At 32.8% G+C, this 25,922-nt stretch overlaps 1 protein-coding gene across 2 annotated transcripts in view; it reads right to left on the bottom strand.

Annotated features, from left to right (window-relative positions):
* Positions 1 to 257: 257 nt before the first annotated feature.
* LOC118182595 (neprilysin-2-like) overlaps positions 258 to 25,922 on the bottom strand; it is an 84,321-nt gene continuing 58,656 nt past the window's right edge. The window contains exons 11-17 of one of the 2 annotated variants that reach the window (XM_085815149.1): positions 21,392 to 21,469; positions 21,190 to 21,293; positions 20,556 to 20,620; positions 7,319 to 7,370; positions 7,106 to 7,203; positions 6,239 to 6,327; positions 258 to 304 (exon numbers count right to left, since the gene is read on the bottom strand). In XM_085815149.1, coding sequence (XP_085671275.1) covers positions 7,107 to 7,203; positions 7,319 to 7,370; positions 20,556 to 20,620; positions 21,190 to 21,293; positions 21,392 to 21,469 — 396 coding nt within the window. In that variant the 3' untranslated portion in view covers positions 258 to 304; positions 6,239 to 6,327; position 7,106. Of the gene's footprint in view, positions 305 to 6,238; positions 6,328 to 7,105; positions 7,204 to 7,318; positions 7,371 to 20,555; positions 20,621 to 21,189; positions 21,294 to 21,391; positions 21,470 to 23,765; positions 24,752 to 25,922 lie in introns of those variants that run through there. The other variant, XM_085815150.1, reaches the window with a different exon arrangement.

Raw genomic sequence — 25,922 nt, forward strand, 5'->3', positions numbered from 1 at the left:
AAGGATTTCTCAGAAATTGTGAACTATAATTTTACGAATTTGTGTGGAATGCGATACATAGCATTATAGCGCACAGATAAAAAGGAAAAAAATTAAGAGCACTACATATAATACAAAACAGTAACATGAACAATAGAAGCTGAAATAATATATTACAGAAGAGTACAGTAACAGTTATAAAAGATTCCAGAATTGTAAATTTAATATTATTTCATAAAATTCAAATAAACGCTCTTACCCGATATGCTCCTCTCAAACCTCCATTGTCAGCCATACTTTCTAATAGCGTCTTTTTGCTATTTATCTGAAAAAGACATAATTTTCGAATATATATTCAAAAACTTTTTGAAATACTTTTTCCTGATAAAGACCACAATTTCCGCCTGCATATATTAGTATAACTCCACTAACTTTAGGGTTATCTGTTAAATATTTTCTGTTATTAAATAAACACATATGGAATTTAAGCAATTCTCACCCCTTTTCAGTTAAGAATATGTTTCCTCTTTTTCATTAATCTCTACTATTAAATAACGAGGAATCTGTTTGAATGTCTCTCGCTTTGCGGAAAAACGCGGTCACTCTAGTAAGCCTCTTGGGCCTTAACAGTTTTTAGTATCACGTCGGTTAGATTTCTGTGAGTCCATCTCTTAGGAGTAATTTTAAAGTGCGTTTTTGCACTCGTTTATTTTTCAGATTTGATTTACATTATAGTCTACGTTTAGTTACCCCCGTAAGTGAACGGTGTTTATGTGTAACGCACGAAATCCGTGCTGTCTGTCATTTTAGTTTGAGTTAATAAAGGGTTATTTTGCACCCTTCTTCTGTGCTGGTATTTAATTCACGCCTGTGCGAGAATTCGCCAGGTTCATCCTAGGATCCAAGTGTGTGTATGTGGACAAGTAGAGATAGATCTTATTATGTTAGCTAACTCATCCTCACTTAGTTCTTCATCAGCCATTACTTCTTCAATGTCTGCCTGAGCTAAATCCTTATGACCTTCTCCTTCTATAGTTTGGGACAATTTAGTGATCTGAGAATATACATGCTCTAATGGTAATCTATCATTCTCATCTTTAGCAGCACCCGGCTATATTGCTTTCCAGCATGAGTTGAGCGTTGATTGTTTGATCTGAGTATATGACAGTTCAACATGCTTAACACAATTTAAGATTGCAAATTTCTTCCAAGCATCTATAAGAGTAAAGAGATTCATCATTCAGATATTCAGATAAAAAATCATTATCTTTCAGTTTTTATCTACACACTCAACTATTCGAGAGCAACGTTCATATTGCATGAAATAAAATACTTTTACCTTCCATGCATCAGCAAGTTGCCATTCAATCAAGGATAAGATATTTTACGTTCGGATTTAATCTGCCTGTTACTGATTAACAAACCAAGCGATTTAAAAGCTATCAAATCAGTTTCTAAGGATATTTTTTCTACTTTTAATCTGATTAAGCTATGTAAAAATGCATTTAAATCTGGAGACATCTTATTAGAAATATTAAATAATTTCATGAAATACAAGCTGGATTCATTAAAATCATTACATACTTTTTCATTCTATGATAACTATTTTAGGCTGTTAGCTGAGCAAGTGGCTACTCAATAAAATATTTATTTTTGGTTAATGACTGTACGTTATTCTATTCTTGTTCGCTCTCTGTACTATGCTCGCTAAATATTTCATGGTTATTTATTTCATCGTTGTTGCTAACTATTTTACAATAATCATCATTTTCAACTCCATCTAATAAAAATCGAAGCCAAATCATTTGTTGATAATATGTTCCACTTTGTATTCGAGAACATTATGTTTCCTTTTTAGAAACACGAAGATAAGAAAATTCAATAAAAAGTTTTGCACGGGAGTTTAAGAAATCTGAATTTTGTTAGGATGCGCTTGAGGCAAATATAACCACAAAATAATATTTAAAGTAATTATTAAATTAATTAAATAATTAATATTTAAAGTAATTTTTTAGAAAATAAACAAAATAGAATTTCAACTCTATCTAAAATAAGGGTCCTAGAGTTGATGTCTACTGAAGAACGAAGTGGTAGTGAACCATAGTTTAAGAGAAATATTCGATTTTATGGAGTTGGAGTCAAATAGACTCAATGTCAAATAGACCTCAATTCATTTAGGCTTACTCAATGAATTTTTAGCATAGTAATTGTAAAAAAGGGAATTTTTTCAATTTTACGGACAACACACATCAAGCAATTTCCTATAGAAAGCTGCTCCATTCTTGCTTATTCGTAACATTTAAATTGTTTTTATCTCTTGTGACAGCAATTCTGCTTTCAAGGCAAATATTCTCATTAAATGATTTGCAAAATGTAGCGTTCTAATTAGTTCTTTGTTTATTGAAATAACTAAACTGAAAAACAAACTTAATCTAAATAAAAAGAATAAAGCTGATGTCGAAATCATGTTTCCTAGTGTCACGTATGAAGTTGGCATATTTCTGAAGAAACAAGTTTTACATTTGTTGTCCCATTAGAGTTGGTCGAATTCTGGTTGTCATGGCATGGGATCAAGAGATACTAAGAGAAAATTCAGCGACTGAAAATCTTGGAAAATGTTTTACTTATACATTATCTTACTTTTTAGGAGTCGTTAAATTAGCCTATAGAGAAAAGATTTGGCGTTTTCGGGATGTAAACAGCTCTAGAATCTTCAATTAAAAAATTCTATCAATTTATACGTTACTGTTGGCCCCCCACATGGAGGTTTGAATGAAAGGAGACGCCATCCTCGCACTACGGCTGATGCATTGCTGCCGAGCTTTGGTAGCTGAAGAGGGTGCGGAACTTTCGCTTACATCTAGAACATGTTATCTTGACAGCGATTTGGTAGTACACAACAGTTTCACACTCGACATTTCAACATAAATCGAAAAGCATGGATACCTCCGCATAAAAAAAAAACAATCATTGCTGGATGGGGTATTTGCAGTTTGTATGGATTAGTGCCATTTCAGCACAAATCATATCTTGGTTACCTTTGGATAAAATGTAACAGGGATTTGAATAACGTATTGGTTATATAAAATTTTAAGCTACTGGATTATAAAAGTATAGATTTTAACGAATTGTTTTGTTGTGTGTAAAGAAGGATAGATAGCTTAAAATACCACTAAAAGTATAAAAATATCGCAAAAACTTAACACATTTTAAAGTTCAGTTTCCTTATGGTCAACTGGTATAAACATGATACTTATTTCGATGCAATTGTCAACGTATATTTGTTATTTTTATTTTATGTTTCAAATATGAAAATGCTTTCACTAAAATACCTTTTTTCAAAAAAAAATAAAAAATAAATAAAATTAAAAATAATGCAAGTAATTTTCATTAAATTTATATTTATGAATATTTCTTGTGTAAAAGAAATTTTGATATGTTCTAAATTATTGTAAATTACTTTACTCGAAAAATATAGTGAATGTACAGAATTTAAAGATTTGCAAGTGTCGAACATGGAAAATATTAAAGATGCATAAGTATTTATGTATATCCTAATAAAAAGCATGCATTTGCTTGTGACAAAATACGTAAACACTTATTAAATTATTTCTAAATGTATCTGGAAATGAAGGACTTTTTCATTCATAAACATCTGTGAATGTTACTTTGGAAAAATCTAGTTGTTAAATACACTGCCTTCAGAAAGTTAAGGAAAAGCATGTGTTTCAAAGCTCACCATTACAAAAATGTCAGTAACGTTTAAATTCACAGTTCATATGCCTGATAGTAATGACGTTGAGGAAACTTTGTGCAGAAACAATGGCAACCACTTTTATTTTATGAAAACCAATACTTATATAGGAGTTGGAGAAAAAATGCAAAAATTTTAATTTCTGTTCACGAGTGCTGATCTTTAGTTGTTATTACACTTTCGTGGACAATATCCAGGAAAGTATGTCAATGTTCAGAAGTAGTTTGACCGATTCGTTGAGGTGGCGGGCGATCGGATGGATGGAAATGGAGATGTCACAAGCTGATGCTGTTAGACTTCTCAATGCCTCTCGTAGTGTGGTCCACCGACTATGGAATTAGTTTGAACCCGAGGATTCTGTGTCTAGAAGAAATGTTCCAGGCAGACTTAGAGTTACAACACCTGTGGGAGACCGTTAATTAGCTCTTTCGGCTCGAAGAAGGAGCAACATTACTGTGCCTCATCTCATGGTAGAAATATTTAGTTGCAACAAAAACAAGAATCTCTGCTACTACAGCGCAGACGCCTGCACAATACAGGTCTGTATGCAAGACGACCAGTTGTTTTGTATCCCCTTGACCCGAAGACACAGAGGTGCCCGTTTATGTTGGGCAAGAGAACACGTCTCCTGGATCAGTCAACAATGGGCGTCTGTTCTCTTCACAGACGAGTCCAGGTTCCCACTGGAGAGTGATTCAGGTCGTCAGCTGATCTGGAGAGAATAACGCAGTAGATACAACCTATCCCACATTGTGGAAAAGACATAGTTACAGAGGTGTGGAATAATGGTTTGAGCTGGGATCTCTCTCGGTGGTCATACTGATCTGCATGTATTCCATGGAGGAACTTTGACCAGGGTGAGATATCAAAATGAGATCCTTGATCAATTTTTGATCAATTTGTCCGCCCATATGTCTGTGCTATTGCTCCTGGATTTCTTCTGGAGGAAGACAATGCGCGAACGCGCCGATCTCGGGTTGCTGAAGAATATCTTGAGGATCACGGTATGGAGCGGATGGAATGGCCGACTCCTAAATTTGATACAGCATCTTTGGGACTGCCTTGGGAGACATGTTGCTGCTTTAAGTCCTCTTCCGAGGTCGTTAGATGAGCTTGAACAAGTATTACTACGTGGTCGTTGCTTCTTATTTCACTGACCGACAACTTAATTGACAGCATGGAACGTCGCTGCCGCCAATGTATTGCAGTTAGGGGCGGAACACAGTCCTTATTAGAACCCGTTTTTGTAATCCTACCACCCCGTTTTTTTCTCAAAAATGGGATTCACTGTTTCTCCAAGACTGGATTTCTCTGCCAGGAGTGCAATGTTTTGTTGTAATTCATGTTTGTTTTGAACTTTAGAAATATTCTATGTCGCATTCATTAAAGATTTAGTGAACATGTCCTCTAAATTTCTGGCTTCTATGTTGTTTCATTCTCAAATTAGACAAAAAAAAAAAAAAATGTTGTTCCTTAACTTTTGGAGGGCAGTTTATATCTAAATTCATAATGATTGTAAATGTTATCTAAATATATATAATCTTATAATATATATATCTTAACACTTAATTATAAATATAAATTGAAATTTCGTTGACAGATATATTTATAAAAGTATTTCAGCGAGAATTATTCGTACTGGAAAAGAACAATATATTAAAAGTCGTTTTAAAGCACAATCTATGGAATGCGTAATTAAGGAAGTAGCGTATAGTATGCGGACTAAGTAAAGTGGAATTTTTATTTAGAACGCATATTGCTGAAATTAAGGGTAACAAATTTTGATAGGTATTAAAAATTATTTTTTTACAATTTATAATAAATAAGCTAAAAGTTTTATATAATGTCAACAAACTCCCCTTTTTTATCCCTTTCAGAAAGTATTTCAAAAGACATTCTGAGAATAGAAAAGAAATAATGCCTGATTTTTTAATATTAATGGTACAATAAACTTTGATTTTGATTGCTGTAATGGTTAACCAAATAAAATTGAATTATCTTAAAATTTCTCTCTAGTGTAATTAATTTGTGAAAACATTTCATTCAAATTAAAACTTTTCTGTGGAAATTATAGCATTTAAGTCCATTCATAATGAAATGTTTAAAAATGTATTCTTTCCCATACTTAGAGCTCTGAAATAAGAATAAATGCAGAAAATATACTGCATTTATTCTTAAATTTATGATGTAATTACAAAATGTTTACCTCCGCTTGTCAATACCTATTGATCTTAGCAACAAATCATTGAATGTTTTGGTCACCAAAAAGGGGTTTGACATTGCTTTGAGGGAGTTTGTATGGAAAAACTATTTCGGGCCTCTGCTCTATTTCCTACGCCTATGGTCCCACACAGTTTATATGTACAGGTAGCATTACTGTGTAATCTATTCATATAGCCAATATTACCGTGGCTCCTTTTTATCCATACATTAAGCATTCCTGTATATATTCCTGCATAAATATAGAGAAATAACAAAGAGGCAGACATTTTATATATATGTTACCTTCATTCTACTTTCAACATATTGTTCTTTGAAACACTGCTGGCCATCTATTTCGTTCGGCTGCCTACTATTTTTACTAAACTGCTGAGCTGCAATACAAAAACCAATATTAAAAACGGTATGAGCAAACACTCATAAAGCTTTTACATATTTGGTTTTTAATTTTAGGATTAATTTTACTGAAATATTCATAAGCTGCATTAAATGTCTCCAGTTATCTGCATTTGTAAAGGTAATACAGTATTATACAAAACTCGACAGCAAATAATCTAAGCAATTGATATTAAATATATCATGCTGAAATAGAGATAATCTCTTTACGTTTTAGTGATGTATTCCTAAATTTTCAGAGTGTCCAGTTTGGCTGCTAATATAGACATCTATGCGATAATCCTTTTCCTTCTATACGACAGTATATCAGTGTCAATAAAAGATGTACAAATGCAAATATTTTCCCTGTTCAGTTTGTGAGCGGTTCTTAAATATGGCTCTCGACTTCAGTATCAAATATCTCGGTTAATTTAGAAGTCGAATATTTTGTATTTGATTTCTTTTAATGAATACAAAATGTTGCTAAACATAAGTATAAATACTGAAAAAATTGTGTAAAATGTTAGATTTCGTAATTTTTACAAGATAAATTTCTTAAAATTTAACAGGAATCTATGAACTATCGTTTCAGACCTTCGTTTTTGAAAGTATATGTCAACAATCAGTGGTTGAAAAAAAAAAGGCCGGGTAAGGATTTCTGTGGATACTGTGTATATGCTTTTACTCTGCATTTTATTTGTATCTCAGCACCTAAGGATAGGTTTGTGAACAGAAAAAAGCTATCTGTGCGATACGATTTTGTTAATTATAGCTTACCTTATATTTTTATGTAAATAATTTCTTCACCTATATCATATAATCCATACACAATTTGGCGACCAAAAGCAAACCCTAAGCCTCCAAAATTCAAATACCTGAAATAAATGTATGAATTATAAGATTTTAAATACATTATAAAAGAATGATATTAATGTAAAAATGTATAACTCTTCTGAAATGAAAGCTATATATAGTGCGTTAGTAACTTACCCGGGTAAATCCTTGCTAAAATATGGATAACGCAAATATTCCTCGGGGAGTTCTGCAAAGACAGCGCTGTCAGTGAAGAACGTTTCGTATATCAGAAATAAAAATTGAAATATTAGTATTTTGAAATATTAATGCAGGATTTAAGAATGGATTAATGTGAGCAAAAGCAGACATCTCTAGAATCACATTTTTTTCTTTTGTACACTGCGGGGGGAGAGGTAATGAGACAGTTCTCCACCTCATGTTCTACTTTGCCGATTGAAGAAATTCAACTTGCGTTTTCCATGTCACGAAAGCGCGACTTAGGATATATATTGGATTTATATATAGCTATATTATTTATACTTTTACTATAGATATTTTGACATAAAATCGGACTTTTTCTGAAATGGCATGACAATCTTTTTTCCATATTTCGATTCTAGGACTCAAATTATGCCAAACAACCAAGCTTTGTAAAAATCACACGAGTAGTTTTTAAAAAATTAGCTCTCAAAATTTTAGCTCCTCAATGTTAATTGAATTTGATATATATTTATTAATATCTCTTTTTTTTATTAAACTTTCTTCATTCCTTCTTCCAGAATTCGAAATTTTGGCTTAATCCAAATAAAATTTGAGCATTTTTTATAATTAATTTTTAAAATTTGTATTTTAAAATATTTTTATAAAATTTTCGAAAAAGATTTTTGTACTATAACCTATAAGCTTTTTAACATTGTCTTAAAGCAGATGTATTTCTAGGCGCACCTGCAAAAAATTAGATATTTTTATTCGAATTTTTTTAAGGTATACATAAATTTACATAGAAGAGCGTTTTCAAATTTGGCATATTTGTTATAAGCTATAATAACGGCCAATGTGGTTTACGCACTTTATTAATACAGGGTGTTTATAAAGTCCCGGACACATTTTGATGTTTAATAACTCATAATAAACAAACTTACGGCATTTATTGATGGAATAACTTATATATTTTCCTTTTCAGGTTTGAATATCTTTACTTTTGGAAATATCGTCTGCGCGTGTGGTTAATTTCAGATAATTTCATTTTCCAGTATAACTATCTGTACTTTTCTAAATATCGTCTGCTTATTAATTGCATTTTTCTCTCTTTTGTTTTTGGCAACTATTGGAATGTTATGTTTACTTTTGATGTGTTTGTTATAGTATTTTTGTATGTGATGTTTTTATTCGACCGGATTTAAGGAGAATGCATACACCACAATACATGCTTGCCGGTACCTGGCGTGAAATTGAATATCGACTTGATACTCTCCGAGCGACGAAGGAGGCACACGTGAAAGTTCATTGACAAGGGTAAACGGAAAAATCCGATTAAAGTTAGAATTACTGCGGTTTCATCATACCAGTATGACCACTGCTTGTCGTTACTAACATATTGATTTCAATTATCACAGTTTTCCATTTTATCTGATTAAAGAACAAATAATAAATTTTATTTATTCTAATTTTAAAAAAGACATTTTGCACTCCGAAATAAATCAATCTCATTTTTTAATGACGTATACAGAGTATAGTCCCGGAAACTCGACATAATGTACCGCAAATACATAAATACTCATACGCATAAATAATAATTATATGTACTGTATGTAATATTTGTTCTATTTGGCCTACAGATATTTTTAAAAAGTTCCAAAAAACGTTGTTGAGTCATACGGAATCTTAAGATACCGGGATTTGAGTTTGCGGGATTACACTTTTATTCGCAAGTTAAGTTAATTCGTAATGTTAGGCTTATTCGTAAGTTTTACATTATACTTAGAGTTTAAATGTGTCTCGTATTATATGCAAGTTTCTTTCTTTGTATAAGAGATGTTGTTTTAAATTTAAATAATAATATATTTAAATAATAATAATTTTAAATTTAAATTAATTATAACTGTATAAGTATTTCAGAGACAATACAATAATACGATTTTATATAACAATAACACAATAACTGGGCAACATATCTGCCATCCTAGCAATCATCGGAGATCGGAGATCATCATTCGTTAAGTGGTGTTCGACCCGAGGGCCTTTACCACTACATGTTTATCAATCCCCTAAGGACCTGTAAAAGTTCGTTAAATTCCATAAACTGGAAAAGTCATGTGCACTTGTAATAAGAGTGCAAACTCTTCAGTAGTGAAGAAGTTGATCAGGGGTGGCGCCATATATCGGCCACAGATGAAGTCTTCGTTGGATAAGCTATAATAGCAACTAATAATTTTTCCACACATTATCGTAGATTTGACACAGTATCGTACAATAACCTAGCAATCTGTGCAAAACGCTACTATCTCACGTGACAGAGCGTCGAAAAGTAGAAGAAAATATTATGATAACGAATGCATCATGCTGTACGCCAAGGTAATAATTATAATATGGTACTAATTTTGTGAAAACGTTTTTGGTGTTTTAAAAAAGTGTTTGTCTGTTACGACGTATGCTATTTGAGATGCCCACATAACGTCACGCTCATGTATCACATATATTATTTCATAACATAAGTTTTTAATCATTTTTGGCTGTTATTAAATGTTTTCGATTATTTTTTGCGAGAAAGGCCTTTCCTCATGAAACAAATGATATTGATTTTTGAATTTAATTTTCATCTTTTTCATTTTCATCTTTCATCGAAAATATATTTACTATAAAAATGTTGAATTTATAGGTAATAAAAATAAGTCCTTTCTTTTAGTTTTGATTTATTGTAGTTTTTGTGTTCATTAAAGAGTACAAAAATTCAAAGTATCCGAGTGATCAATCACTTTTGTGAGCCACTGTATTTATAATGGATTACGATTCGACGAATAAGTTATTCGTCAGAAGTTCGCTAGAAAATTCGTAAGTGACCCGACAGAAAGGCAAGAAGCATTTTGTTGGAACTTGAAGTTTAAATGTAACATAAATGGATGAAGCTAAACTCGTAAAATTTAAGAACAAATGAAAAGTTATCCGTTCAGCCATTACCAAAGTAAACAAGTTCCATTGAATCTTTTGTTGCTTCTTGTAATATTGAAAACATAGAAAAAATAGAAATTTTAAAAGTAAAAGCAGCTTCTTTGAAAGAGTTAGATAAAAAAATTAAAACTTTAACTGATGTTAATATCATTGAAACCGAAACTGAATGTGCCCTGGAATATGAAAAAAAGATTGCAAAATAGAATTTCAGAGGCACAAAATTATTGAAAGAAAAAGGAAATTTCAGTATATTCACTAGTTTCTAATGGTTCTTTCTCGTGATATAGTAATGTATCTGTTATTTGTGGTGTTGTTAATAGAAGCTCTGATGTTAAGTTGCCAAAAATTATGATTGCTAAAATTTTATGGAAATGCCGAAGCGTGGCAGACATTTTGCAATACTTTTGATACGGCAACAAATGAAAACGAAAAGTTATCCAATATCTGCTTAGTCTATAGAAGGTACATCTTTAAAAACTGTCAAAGGATTTTCATTACCTCCAGAGAATAATGACGAAACGCTTAACGAAAGATACAGACGGCAAGATCTCCTTATTAATTCTTTCAAAGAATGAACTGTTAAATTTACGACCTGTCTGAAATTGAATGATATTCATTCTTTGAGAGAATTATATGATACCTGCGACGTACAAATAAGGTCCCGAAATTCGTTAAAAATCAAAATTGAACTTCGTTATCTTAATTTAAGAGTTACTCGAATCTTCCTGAGAAACATTTTAATCCATCAAAAACGAAACAGTTTTTCCACTCGTAATTCTTTCAACGCCAAACCGATTAGTCATTCTCATAATGCAAACAAAATTGCAGCTGTTCAAACTTTTTGTTGTTCTTCATTTTGTAGAAGGAAAGATCAGGCTTCGGAAAAACGCGCTACGTCGCCAGAAGAAAGAAAAAGAGTTTAAAAGATTCCTAATCGGTGCTCTCTTCGTTTTCAAAGGAACTGTAGAATACAAATTGTCCTTTTCAATCAAAATGTTAAAAATGTAATTCCAAGTATCATAACACGTTGAATGAAGATATAAGTTGCAGGGAGATAAGAAAACTTTTATAAGGAATAAATTAAGATTACGAGTGATTCTATCGCCGTAACCGCAAAGATTTCTGCTAAATATTTTAGTATGAATTAAGAAGCTAAAGGATAATTGATGGTTTGCGGACCGTTAAAATTATTTGTGATGGTAAGTTATTTAATGGAGTAGCAGATACAAGTATTCAATTAATTGTTGCTAAGGCTGATATTGTACCAGAAAGATATCAAATCCTACATGGAAGTGTTATTCTCACGCCAGCTTTCGGACAGTCTTTAAGTGCTCCTCTCATTAACTTCTCTTTATCGAAGTATTCTGAAGATGATAAACTTAAGTTACCAATTTTATAACATGTGCAATGGTTAATAAGTTATGTAATGATTTACTTTTGTCGTTTTCTTTGAGTTAAAATGCTTTTAATGAGTTTAATGAAGATGATAAACGAAAACTTAATTTTGAAAGCAAAAATGTAAACATTACTAATGATAGTTTGGTTAAAATCCGTTTTTACAAAACTGTAGTAATTGTTATGGATCCAACGGGATTTTAGTTGCCCATATTACATTAAATGCCGTCACTATATAATTAATTATATATAATTATACTAAAATCAGCGCAAAACATAATAAAAATAAATCTTTCGTTCAGGAGCAGATGTATTGCATCTCTCGACAGCCGTTCTCTATTCTCCCTCTGCGTTTCTACTTAGGATTGACGTATTTATCGGCATACATGCGCAAGGTGCATTCCTGGTCCTCAATCGCTATTACCACAGAGTTTTCCCCTAGTTCTTTTTAGGTGGCCGCAGGCAACGAAACACGGGTTCCTGTGTCGATGCCCTATCCCAGGCTAACAAGATATGTGATAAACGTAGCACGAAAACATAACGTATAAGTAGTATAATAATGTATAATAAGCAGAATGGTCCTTGTAGCAAGTCCTTGTAGGGTGGAAAAACGATAGTAAAATACAAAGCGAAGTATGTCCGTCGATGTCAAAGTTTGTATAAAAAGCACTGATAGAGAAGTGGGAGTGATGTAATGGTTCAAATGGTACACGTTATTGAAGATTTAATGATTGGCACGCGGAAGCTTAGCTATTGGATAAAAGTAAGGAAAATACCAAATTGCTCGTGCTCGCCCAGCACAGGAAATTACAAGCTTTTTCCAAATAATAAAATAGAAATAACAACACAAAAAGGAATAGCAGATGATATAACAGCATACAAGTAAAATGAAAAAAGCACAACAAATGAATACAATAATCAGTCTAAATATCTAAGAACGGCTTCAAGCCGTTTTCTGTTAACTGCATGATAAGGATCATAATTTAGCAATGTAATTAAGAGGTCCTAACCCTTAAAGTTCTGTTAAAAATGTTTTTGAAACTTTTGCAATAAATACAGTAATAGGTTTTTTGCCAAGCTCTTCGTCTTTTACAGTGGAACCAGCGAGCACGAGCAATTTGGCGTAGTGTAATGTTTTGACTAATTTGCAGTCTCTGAAACGTGGTTTTACATAAAAAAACCTCAGACAGTACAGGCATAAGTAATAATAGGGAGCAACAGGGCCTTATAGTAACTTATAGTAAGTAACTTGTTGTCAAGGGATAAAACCGAGTTTCGGCGAATTAAGGGGTGAAGAGTAGCTTTACATTTCCGGAATTTAGAAATTACATGTGTAATGTGGGCTTCCATGTTAATTTTTGGTCAAGAACAAAACCAAGGCAGGTTACTTGCTTGGACCACGGGATAGCAGTATTATGCACACAAATATTTAAGATGATAGCTTTTTGGTATGAAAACATGACCGCCACCGTTTTTTCGACGTTGATCTTTATTTCCAGCTCTGAAGCCGACTCCAGTGAATTTATGTGATTTTGTAGTGCATATTTAACTGAATCTAAAGATGCGTTTCGTGCGAGAATCGCAGTATCGTCTGCATACATGGCAAGTGTTATTGTTATTGATAACTTTTTGTATCATAAAGATCAAATTTTAAGAGTAAGAGTTCACCAAATAGGGGCCAACTCCTGTAGAATTGCAGTAGTTGTTCCTAACGAAAGAAGAGAAACAAAATTGGATTTAGCTCATTTTAGCTTATGGGAAGTTCACCTGCGAACCCGTCTATTGGGCTGAAATCAAGAAAGATGTGAATGCGCGCATCGCCTCTCTCTCTCTAAAGTAACACAGTGTAGAGACATAGGAGAGAATGTTACGATAAAGAATTCAGTACGCTGTATGCCAGCATAATGATAAAAAACTGATGTGGACACCACATGACTTCCTTGTACGGCCTATTAAATTATACTCCTTCCGTCCCAAATTAGTTGCTACTTTTGTAGAGACATTAGGTATTTTTTGAAAGCAGGAGAGATGAAAAATGGGCAATGCCCTCACCTGCACTCAAACCTCTGACCTCTCGAATACGCACCGAGTATGCTGGCCATTACACCACGAAGGCATGCTAAAAAGGGGGGAGAAATACCTTATATATTTAGGTGGAAAATTTTGTCCAAAATTAGTTGCTACATTTCAAGTAGGTGGTGTCATAAATAACTTTCGATGCAGTTTAGTAGATCGATACCAGTAAAATTATACAATGTAACAATGAATGTAACTCTATATACTAGGCTTTTGTTCTCAGTTTTTACTTTCCACAAATGTAGCACTTATTTTGGGACAATTTTTCGAAGCAAATTTGCAGGGTTCGCAATCTCTTAACTGCCTAAGGGTAGTGATGCTTTCGTTGAGGACTTTCTAGGGAAAAGTGGCTCTATGCACGAGACAGATCATTGAATTCCAAATTCATTAGCTAGAAGATATTTTTATGCGATTACCGATGAAAGAGTCCTTTCATATATAATTAATTTAAATGGGTCGTAGCTTAAGGGTGTGCAAACCCTGGATTTTTTAAACTAATTTGGTACTGATTTAAGTAAGGAATGCTTAGTAAGTAAATGTTGATCATTCATAAGGTAGGATTCATCAAGGATTTACAACATAAGGATTTTACTATGAAATTTCTGAACAATGTTCAAACGAAATCTTAAAATCTTCAGTATCAATAATCAGTACAATAGTATCTAAATGCAGCAACTAATTTGGTACAGTGGGAGTACAAATTTTTTGCTGCATTTCATTTAAACTTATTTCCTCGAATTTCATGAGCTATATTTTTCTTTCAATTAATTCAGTTCTCACTCCGTGGCAAGGCAAAAGTATCTAAAAAATACCTACCTTCAAATGTACCTACCTTCATTAAAAATTGAAATATATAGAAAAACATAAAACACCAAATCGAGGTATCACAGTTTAAAAAAAATTTTGCATTTAAAATTAACGTTTCGGTGCACAAAACTGAAAGTTTACTTTTGGTCCTGTTCGACAAAAAGACACTGAAGGTCTGACTTAACTCAATATTCTGCTACGTTTCATATATAAACAAACGGCTGCTCCGTTAGGTTTAATCGTACTTAAGCAACTTTTAAATTATTGATAATTCTACAACTATTGCATGCAGATTAACTAAAGGCATAAAAACCTTAACCGAAACATCAGAACAACATAAGGATTTTACAATGCGACAGTTCTATATCTCCCGTTCTACTGGGCCGATTGTCGAAATTCAAATTGCGTTTTTCATGTCTCGAGGCGAGACTTAATAATGCTATATATAAGTCTAATATATGTCTCGAGGCGATATATATTAGACTTATATATAGCATTATTCCAACAAAGATATTTTGACACAAAATCGGATATTTTCTGAAATGACATGCCATTTTTTTCCATATTTCGATTCTACGACTCTAATTATGCCAAACTGTCAAGTTTTTTAAAATCGCACAAGTAGTTCTTAAAATATTAGCTCTCAAAATTTTAGCTCCTCAATCTTAATTCAATTTGATATATATTTATTAATATCTGCTTTTTTATTAAACTTACTTGATTCCTTCTTCCAGAATGCGAAATTTAGGTTCATTCCAAATAAAACTCATCGACTTTTTATGATTTATTTTTAAAATTCACATTTTTAAATAACTTTTATAAATTTTTTAAAAATGTTTTAATTATAACCTATAAAAGTTTTACCATCATCTTAAAGTAGATGTATTTCTAAGCATATCTGCAAAAAATTAGAGTTTTTATTTAAAATTTCCTGATATCTGTGAATTTATATTTTGGTGCATTCTGAAGTTTGGCCTATTCGTTATGAGTGATAATAACGCCAAATGTGGTTTACAGACGTTGTTAAAATTATTTGAAATAATGAATGATGATTTTTTCCCCTTTTATTTACAATGAAAAAAAAGGAAAGGAAAGCAGGTTACTATAAATTAGTAAGTTCACCAAGTAAATTATTTTTGGCGCAAACTGAAAAAATTGTGCCAAGGTAAAATTCAAAATTTCCCCATAAATTTCGCACCACATTTTACAAAATTTTATATACATTCATAATTTGAGCCGTAGAATCGAAATGTGGGAAAAAATTGGTATGTCACTTCAGAAAAAGTTCGATTTTGTGACAAAATATCTATATTAGAATAGTGCTATATATATATAGAACTGTCCCCTTTTTTTTTTTTTTTTTTTTTTTTATTTTCCCGAAGTGTACGTATGTACAGATGTCACGAAAAAATGTCTTCTGAATGCATTTTAAATCCATTTTTTTAATCCGTTTGGAAAAAAGAGACCTTTATTTTGTAAATACATACAGATGTCACGCAAAAGCATCGTTCAGATGGATTCGAGAGCGGTCAAAATGGATATTTTCATTGAACCGAAATTCTTCATGATTACAATACTTCATTTACTTCGTACAAAGAAGTAATAATATAGTACTATTTTATGTAAACGATTAGATTTTTTTTTCGTGTCCTAATAAAATGCTTGTCATATTACCTACTACGTCATATGCTATGCTTTGTTCAAAGCAAAGCTTGTACCTTTGGACAAAGCATACTATGTGACGTATGCTTTGTCCTATTACAACGTATGCTATATCAGATGCACACATAACGTCACGCTCATGTTAAAGAACATGTATCTAAAACCCACGTCACGAAGAATACATTACAGCTTGCGTTTTGAAAATTTCCCGTAATCGAAGGAATACATTTCGGTTTTCATAAACCATACCATATTTCCTCGTGTATTCCCCGCCTTTTGTATTAATTTTATGTTCGGAAAATCGAGAGGGGAAATTTATACAAATCATTTAATTTCCGAAAGACGAGTCAGGGTAAAAATATAACATAGAAAACGTAGTTGTGGATAAACTACAGGTAGCTATCACAATATTAATTGTTTAAAAGAAACTTGCATTTCAATAAGAATACTTAGTACATTACAGTACCTAATAAGTTATATTCATTTCTATTTCCCAATAACTTGAATCTCGTTTATTTTCTTAGTTATTTCTACCACTGCTTAGGCCTCAAATCTTTCATGAATAATTAATTACAGAATGCAACTGATTTAGCGAAATCGCAGACTGAATGTGAATTTGAGTTTGCTTCGCTATGATAGGCCGATTCTTGTATTAGGCTGTGGTAAAGTTCGACATTTAGGAGCTGTATTAGTTCTTTGCGATGCTCACCTTTTCCTAGAGAAAAACACATATCCTTCGGTTATTCTTACCTAACATTTTGTTAATTATTTGAAGAACTTACTACCTTAGTGATCCAACTTTTTTCACATTGCTTATCTATTTTCATTCATTAAATCTTTCTTCGCCGACTGATGGCGGCTAAGTGAAATATCCCATTCTACCATCTCGATTCTTCTTATCATCCTTTTGTTGTTCCAGACAATCTTTTATCTGATGCAGAGTAAAAGCGAGCCACAACGCGCTGTCACTCTGTTTCCATTCAACACAAGCAAAGGCAATGTTCGGCTTGACTTTCGCATTCAATTTGCGAGGTTTTACTTTTGTTAGTAGGAAGAAAACAATCACTAAGTGGATGAAACCCATTTTAAAATTTAACGGGAGCTCGTTCTGCCAAGGCACCGAAAGGGGTGAAAATCACTCGAATATATTTAATTTTTTTCAGAAACTTTCTCTAACATATTGAGGGAGATATTGTACATTATTCTAAGTTCTTCTGCCAGTTCCACAATAGAAGTATTTTCTAGCCATTTGAACTACAGCGTAGATGGTAATGCAATTTGAACAATGCCAAATCCTAAGGGTAAAATTTAAATTAGCGAATAAATAATAGCATGGAGAAGCAGCTAAATGATTTTGATATTTAACTCAAAAAAGATGCTAGTCCCGAATGGGATATTAGTCTGAAAATGGCATTTTGTGTTAAAACACTTAAATGCGTTTTATCATTTTTCAAATTGTTGCCACCAAATATTACCGCCCTGTATTAGGTTTAAATAAATTAAATAATGAAGAATCTGCATGAACGTATTTATGTTTCTCGTTTTGTGAGAAAACTACGATACCTATAGATTCATCCAATTTTGAATAACATAGTCCTCCATCCAAACATAAAAAAAGTGGAAGCTCGAATTTTGAATTTCGAATTGGTTTTATTATCTATTTCATATTTCGTAAAACTCTGAAGAATGTTTGATTAATTTAATTAATTCAAACATTTGAAAGCCAGTAGTGACAACACTGTACGGAATAAAATATTTTTATCTCCAGCGCGCGAAACTGTCTATCGGAATTTCTAAAGATATGCTGTTTTTTAATATTTTGCGATTCTGCTATTGAATTAAATTTTATACAGCGTAAGTTCGAAAAATGTGATGGCTAATAAATGAAGCTGACACTTAAAATGTTAATAATAAAAAAGACAAAAAATAAGTTTTCTTAGTCATCTTACTAAGAAAAATGCACATTGATAGGATAAACTGAGAAAAAACTAAAAAAAAAAAAAAAAAAAAAAAAAAAAAAACACAGAAAAAATGTATACCAACACTTAACACTGCATCGAGAATCCTAAAGGCTATGCTGCTTTTATAACTTTGTTGTTGAATTACATACGGCGTAATTGCGAAGAAAATGATGCTTGATATTAAAACTAAAATGAGAAAAAGAAATGGGTTAGCTGGAGTAAATGCAGCAGCAGACTCGTAGCCTGTGATCTCAGCGATAGTTTAAAAGAAAACATAAAAAACACGCTCGCTTGGACGACCGTTAAAATCTGAAACCTTTCAGATTCCTTCAAAAATATTTTTTTATATCACCCAGAATAATATTTTTTTTGGATCCACAAAGTCTTCGTAAATGTATATCTTCGCAAGATTTCTCGTTACAAGATTTATTTTCTCATTCATTTAGCAATTCCACAGCGAGCTACCACTTATTTCTGCATCTATTAAAACTGAAGGAAAAATATGAATATATTCTTGTCTAGAAACAAAATAATGTTTAACATTGTTTGTTTCTAATTTATAACATTTTCTAGAACAGTCACCTCAAATTGGCGATAATCGTTTTGTAATTAAAGTAAATCGTTTTGGGTCACGAAAATCATTTTGGATGGTTTCGGGTTGCAAAGCAAAGAACGTTGTTTTAGATCATAAATGACTCAACTTGTAATTATAGTGATAAGCGGAATATTTTTGATACTTTAAAACAGCGTTTCTGAAACCTTTTTTTTAAGTGTGGACCACTTTTATAAATTATAATGTTCTGCGAACCGCATCACCGTTGCCCACTTCAACAGCAAATTTCTTAGTAGATATTTATAATAATACGCTTACATTTTTAAAGCACAACCAATTTAAGTTCATTTAATTTCGTATGGGTACTAATTAATTAAATGTCTAGAAGAAATGTTAAATTTTCTTTTAATAATTTATGGATATTATAATTTGGATACTCTTTATTTTATTAATTACAAATTAAATGAATTTTGGTACTCATATTAATGACAAGGATGAGCCTGACGACTCTTGAGCAGCTGTTCTCCGTTTCCATGTGAGCTGGTAAGCTTAAGTGTAAGACTATAGCATACATCAAACCGATTTCGGTCCTTTTGATTTATTTGAGTTAATTAGAAAAACCTTTTCTTATACGCGTACGTATTAGCAAACTGATTTACAGTTTTTAAGGCACAGTTGTACAGTTTCATTACATTCCATTTTCGAGAAATGAGGTCCAGAAATGAACTATTCTTTCTGCTTGGAACTTTATTTTAAGTCTGTTCTTATTAGAGGGGTCAATTAACTGTTCTGTTTCATATAATAAACAGTTTTTTTTTATTTTCAAAGTCAATGAAAAGGATGAGGAACCCATAAAATTTCACTATATTTTACCACATAGAAAACGGATTTCAAATTCAGAATTTCGAGATGCGAACATATGTCGTTGATTAATTCCTTTTCAATAATGGTACAATTCCCTGTAAAATGTTATTCTAAGTTTGGAAATGACGAAATATTTCTCTGTTTCATATAACTAACCCATAAATCCAGTTTCCTTTCAAATCCCTTTAATTTTTCATGAACTTTGACAACCGTCAAAGATTTGCCTTGTAAACAGAGATTTAATTCATTTAGATTTGAGAATACATCTGAAACAGATGCCGCTCATATGTTACTGGCAAGAAATAATGTCAATGCTTGTTAATTTCGTTTACAAATAACAGAATATTTGTGCAAATTTTGGAGGATTACAAAGGAAGACTTTGAGGATTACTTGTGCTCCGCGGATCACAGTTTTAGAAACGCTGCTTTAAATTTCGTGTTGGTAATAAAAGTAAGATTTCGTGATATTTTAAGTTTGTTATTTATGCTTTAGTTGCATACTGTATTATTGTGTGACAGATAGGCAAATAGAATCTTAAAATACAAGTTTGCTATTTTATTTTAAGCAAAACATATTCAGAAATTATCAAGAGCTGTGTGTGACTTTGAAATTTACACTACTGTTTAAATTATCATTTCGTACAAAAGCTTGCAATGCTCAAGCTCTGAGAATGGGAGAACCACCGCTTTTTAAAACATAGAACTTTCAGTTTTTAGTAAGGAAATCTTAAAAATAGGTTAATTTTAGTTCGAAAAATCTGTTCACTGTGAAAAATACAGTATTTTTCTCTTCCCACAGAATATTAAATTTAATGGCGAAAACATAGCTAATTTACGCATTCAGTTACTCTTCTGATTACTATAAGAACGTTTCAATGTTTTAAAATTGCTATATTTCAGGTTATTAATATAACAGTAACGAAATAAAGAAGAAAAATGTATTTACCAATGCTGCTCGAGAAGGGTACATAAGCTGCTACGTCTGCAGAACGTACCCTATCTTTTAGCCAACTGCAATAGAAAAAGATATTAGTGTATTTAAAAATTAAACTATAAGTTTCCGAATGGAAAGCTTAAAAAAAAGATGATTTTTGCAAAAATGCCTTTATAGTCTGCAGAGAAATATATATTTTATATATAATAAACTTTAAGGCATAATTTGTTTTCTAAAAATTAGTTTAGTTAATAAATGAGCGATTACTCGTCCACTGAAGTCTTTATCAAACCGTTTTATTACATATATTTCATGTAACAAAAATTGTTACAAAAAATTGTTACAATCCTGTTACAAAATTTATATTTCCTGTTACAAAAGTGTTTTAAATTGCGCAAATATTCATATTCTGGCACTTTTAACTTTAAAGAAATCTACTTTATAAAAATTACGAAATCTGACTTCTTACACATTATTAAATTAACAAAAATATAAACATATAATTGAGTAAAATAGTTTCTTCTCTTTTTTTCTTTCCTGTTAGTAATTTCAATTCATTGTTTATATCATTTTAAAACATTGCTTCGCATTAAATTTATAATTGCAAAAACATAATTATGTAATTAATACTTAAAATATTACGTACTCAATTTCTTCATAAGGTTTTCGAAACCGAGAGTAGTAGTAGTGAGTTGACCATCGGCGCAATTGTAAAGTTTTGGCAAAATAACTGTCTCCGTTAAGTTTTAACTATGAAATAAATTTTGATTAAAATATTGAAAGGGTTAAAATATTCAAAAATCGTTAAATTTTATACGCAAGATTTACAGAAATATTAAGTTACTTACATCTTTATATATTTTAGAAATTAAATCATCATTCCGAAGAACATTTGGATATCCAATATGATGTTCTATGACGTTCATCTACGAAATAAATATATTAGTATTTTGCTATCAAAACAATTGTATACTAAGACTACATTGAAGTTAGAAACTGCATTCAAGTCAAAATTTGAAACTATCAGAGGCATTCTGTTTTTTTTTTTTTTTTTGGTATTTAACCTATTATCCCTTCGACCGTGAAAGTTGGCGGAAATGGCGCCAACGTTCACGGTCAACTAAATTTGAACAATTTAAAATACATCTAAATTAATCAGATGTATTTTAAATTGTTCAAATCTACAAATCAGTAATATTCTTAAAATGTTATTTAATATCTGGTAGTCAAAACACTTTAAGATAACTTTTCATTAAACACCAGAAATTAAACACCAGAAATACAAATAAAAAAACATTCATTAAACACGAGAAATACAAATAAAAAAACATTCTATTTTATAGTTTACATTTTACTGTTTTTATTAATTTACTGTGAATTATTTTCTAGCAAACGTCTGAATAAGAACAATTTCTTTTACCTTAAAATTTTTTTCAAGGAATTTAAGCAATGCGAATCGTTTTCATTTTTATTTTAATTAACGAAGAATATATACAGGGTGTCAGAATCAAATGTACCTATTTTGAATAGTCGATTAAAAGCAAAGTTTTAGCGCTACTAAGGCGATATTGGCCGCATGTGGGAGCTGAATTCGTAGAGTTTCGTGACAATATTTTTTTCTCGCGTCTGACGCACCTGCGCTTTTCCTGAGCCGACAAATGAAAAATGGCTTCACCGCAAGATAAGGCACACACTCTTGTGTGCTATGCAGAACACAAATCCGTAGTAAAAGCGCAAATAATGTTTCAAACAATTTACAAAAGAAATCCACCCAAGGCTAAGAGCATAAAAAAGTGACAGAAAACGTTTCTCGAAACGGGAAGTGTACGGAAAAAGTCCGGAGGTGATCGGCGTTCACATTTTGATTCACGGGTGGAAGATGTTCAACAAGCTTTCGTTCGGAGCCCTTGTCAGTCGATAAGCTTCTGAATTATCTATGCCACGATCAACTATTCATGATGTGCTGCATCGAAAATTGAAGATGCATGCATATAAAATGCAGATTATGCAGGAACTGCAACCAAATGATGGGCACCGTGCAGTATTTGCTTGAAGATGTTACCTCGCATCCAAACTGAACACGATTTTTAACCGCATCTTTTTATCAGATGAAGCTACATTTTATGTTAGCAACAACGTTAATAAGAACAAATGCAGAATTTGGTGCTCAGAAATCCCTATTCACTACACGAATTGTACCGGAGTAACCCCAAAATCAGTGTCTGGTGTTCTCTATCGTATGATACAGTCATAGAAGAAGTTTTCTTTTCTGAGACGTCTGTTATGGCAAGCATTTACCTGAACATGTTACACCTCAAATGCAGCATTTACAACCCACTGTTATCTTCCAACAAGATGGGGGCCCCTCCTCACTGGGGTAAGCATGTTCGGGCATATTTAGATGCAACCTTCCCTAACCGATGGATAGGACGCGGTGCCCCAATTGCCTGGCCACCAGGATCTCCCGACGTGACTTTTCTTCTTTCGGGGCTACATGAAAGACAAAATCTACTCAGGGAACATCCGTGATATTGAAAACCTTCATGCCTCCATAACCGTGGCTATTGCTACTCCGACTCAGGAAATTCTACACCGGACATGACTGGAACTGGACTACGGTTGGACATTCTCAGGGCTACTAAGGTAACTCACGTGGAATTGTACTGCTTATTTAATAAAACTTTGCGAGTATGGGTACCTAATTTTACAGTTTTCTTATGCTTTTAAATTCTCTTTTAAGTAGAGCTACCTCTCCAAATCAGGTACATTTGACTCGGACACCCTGTATATTTGTGTGTTTGTATGCTCTTTGCATTGTATCTATTTAATGCCGCAGACTTCCCACAAATTCAGCAAACTAATTCTATTTTAGCCTTCTATGCGGATGACACCGCCGTAGCAGTGAAATCCGCAAATGTGAATCATGCAGTCTGCAAACTTCAAAGCTTCATTCCCCAAATTGAAAAATGGTGTGCATAGTGGAAAGTTCAAATCAACACCTAGAAATCACAACTTCTGATTATTCAGAAATTAAAAAGGAACGTTCTGTTCAAGAAAGGACTTATGTCTTTCATTAAACTTGTTCCTGTCGTCTCTCAAGCAAAATACCTTGGAATATTATTAGGTTGTCCGGAAAATAATGTAGGATTTTAACCTATATCTTTAAAGTATCATAACTTAACTTAAAAACAATTTTATTAATCAAAATAAACAGCAGCTGAATCAGTGCATTTTTGCCAATGAGATATAAGTTTACTTATGCCGGTAGAATAAAATTCTGGAGTTCTGGACGCGATAAAGTTGTCAAAAGCGCTTTTGACCTCGTCTTAGTTTCTCAAGAATTTCTTCTGCAGAATGTTATTCAGATGTTTGAAAAAATGTTAATCGGTCGGCGAGAGGTCAGGCGAATATGGGGGGAGAGGAAGAGTCTCGTATCCCAATTCGTCCAATTTCTTCTGTAGGGTAAGTTGCACGACGTGCGGCCGAGCATCGTCATGGAGAAGAACTGGCCGCTTTCTATTGACCAATGCCGAGCACAGGCGCTGTAATTTTTGGTGCATTTCGTTCATTTTTTGACAGTACTTATCTGCCGTAATCGTTTCGCCCAGATTTAGGAAGCTGTAGTGAATGAGACCGGCGCCAGACCACCAAACAGTCACCATAATTTTCTTTTGGTGCAAATTTGGCTTTGGAAAGTGTTGTGGTGTCTGACCGCGGTCCAACCACTGAGATGAGTGTCGCCCGTTGTTGGAGAGAATCCACTTTTCATCGCATGTAACAAGTCGATCAAGAAAAAGGTCGTTTTTGTTGCGGAGAAGAAGAGCAGACGACACTTCAGAACGGCGATTTTTTAAATTTTCTCTCAATTCGTGAGCCACCCACTTATCGAGCTTCTTTGACTTTCCTATACAATTCAAGCGATCAGAAATCGTTGTTTTGCTTACGCCAAGCTCTTGAACAGTTATGCACGGCTTTGTTTCAACTAAAGTCTTCAAATCATCCTCATCAACAGCTGAAGAGTGTCCACGATGCTCTTGATCTTCCAGGTCAAATTCTTCACGACGAAACTCTTGGTATCACCGTTGAACTGTAGATTCATTAACACTTTTTTCATCCCATACTTCGTTGACATTTCGAGCCGTTTGTGCTGCGCTGTGGCCTAGCTTGTTCTCATAAAAGTAAATTTGCAGAAAATCCCGTTTTGACATCTAAATAAAAACACCCAGTAAATATTTTTGAATATAATTTAGGAACAAAATGATTATTATAGAAATATAAAGCAAAAATAGAGCTTCAAAATGATATATAGACCAATGTAATTCAAAATATTTTTGTTGCTAAAAATGTACAGGAAAGATGAACAATTGCAAAAACCTGCATTATTTTCCGAACAACCTGATATTTAACGATCGCCTTACATGGACTCACCACGTTAATAGCGTGAGAGATAGAACTTTAAAAATCTTTAAATGTCTTTATCCCATCATTGGAAAATACTCTTCACTGGGTTTAGATAAGAAGAGACTCATTTATCTTTTTGTTATTAGGCCTATAATGACTTAAGCTTCACTGGTCTGGACTACACTTACTGACCAGGAACTTATTAAATTCCAAGTTGTGCAGAACAGATGCCTGCGTATCAGCACAGATGCCTGCGTATCAGCACAGATGCCCACTTTTTTGGAAGGAATAAATGTCTGCATGATGACATCAAAGAAGAATCCCCGGCGAAGTTCTTGCAAGATTAATAAACAATCCCATTAGGACGTACAAGATTGCAACATTATGAATCACTTCAATCTCTTCAGCTATGAAATTCTGCAAGAAGATCAGCACTTGCGCCCTTTGACAGCTTTTGCGTTCAATGAAAACCAAAATTACCCTACATAGGATTTAAAATTGTTATGAAAACTCCATATTGTGAAAACTCAAGCATTCTAAATATTTTTCCTACTTTTTGTAGAACTTTCTGCTAGTTTAACCGGACATATACTTGAAAATATTATCTAAATAGTGGTCTATTTTCTGGGGGAAATATTTGTTTTATGTTTTATGAACTGCATAATTCTGTAAAATGTGTTGTTTCACATTCCTCATGTGTTACGATAGCTGGTATCCAGCTCACATATTCAGCAAGCTAGAAGCGGCTACAACTGCAACAGGAACTGGAACGAATGCAAATGGGCATCCAAAATTAGCATAAAACGCAATTCTGAAATGAACGCCTTAAAAAGGACCAAGACAGACCTGTACATCAGTTTGCAAGTAGCGATAGTTCTGTGTAATCCGAGATAGCCACATAGGAACGCATGAACCGGAGACAGCATTTGCACAATGAAATGCGTTGGAGGATTGTTGGGATGTTGCCAGCTGTGCAAG

Source organism: Stegodyphus dumicola, chromosome 4 (assembly GCF_044657685.1).
Source record: "Stegodyphus dumicola isolate Sdum_Otavi_A_Nest chromosome 4, ASM4465768v1".
Taxonomy (NCBI): domain Eukaryota; kingdom Metazoa; phylum Arthropoda; class Arachnida; order Araneae; family Eresidae; genus Stegodyphus; species Stegodyphus dumicola.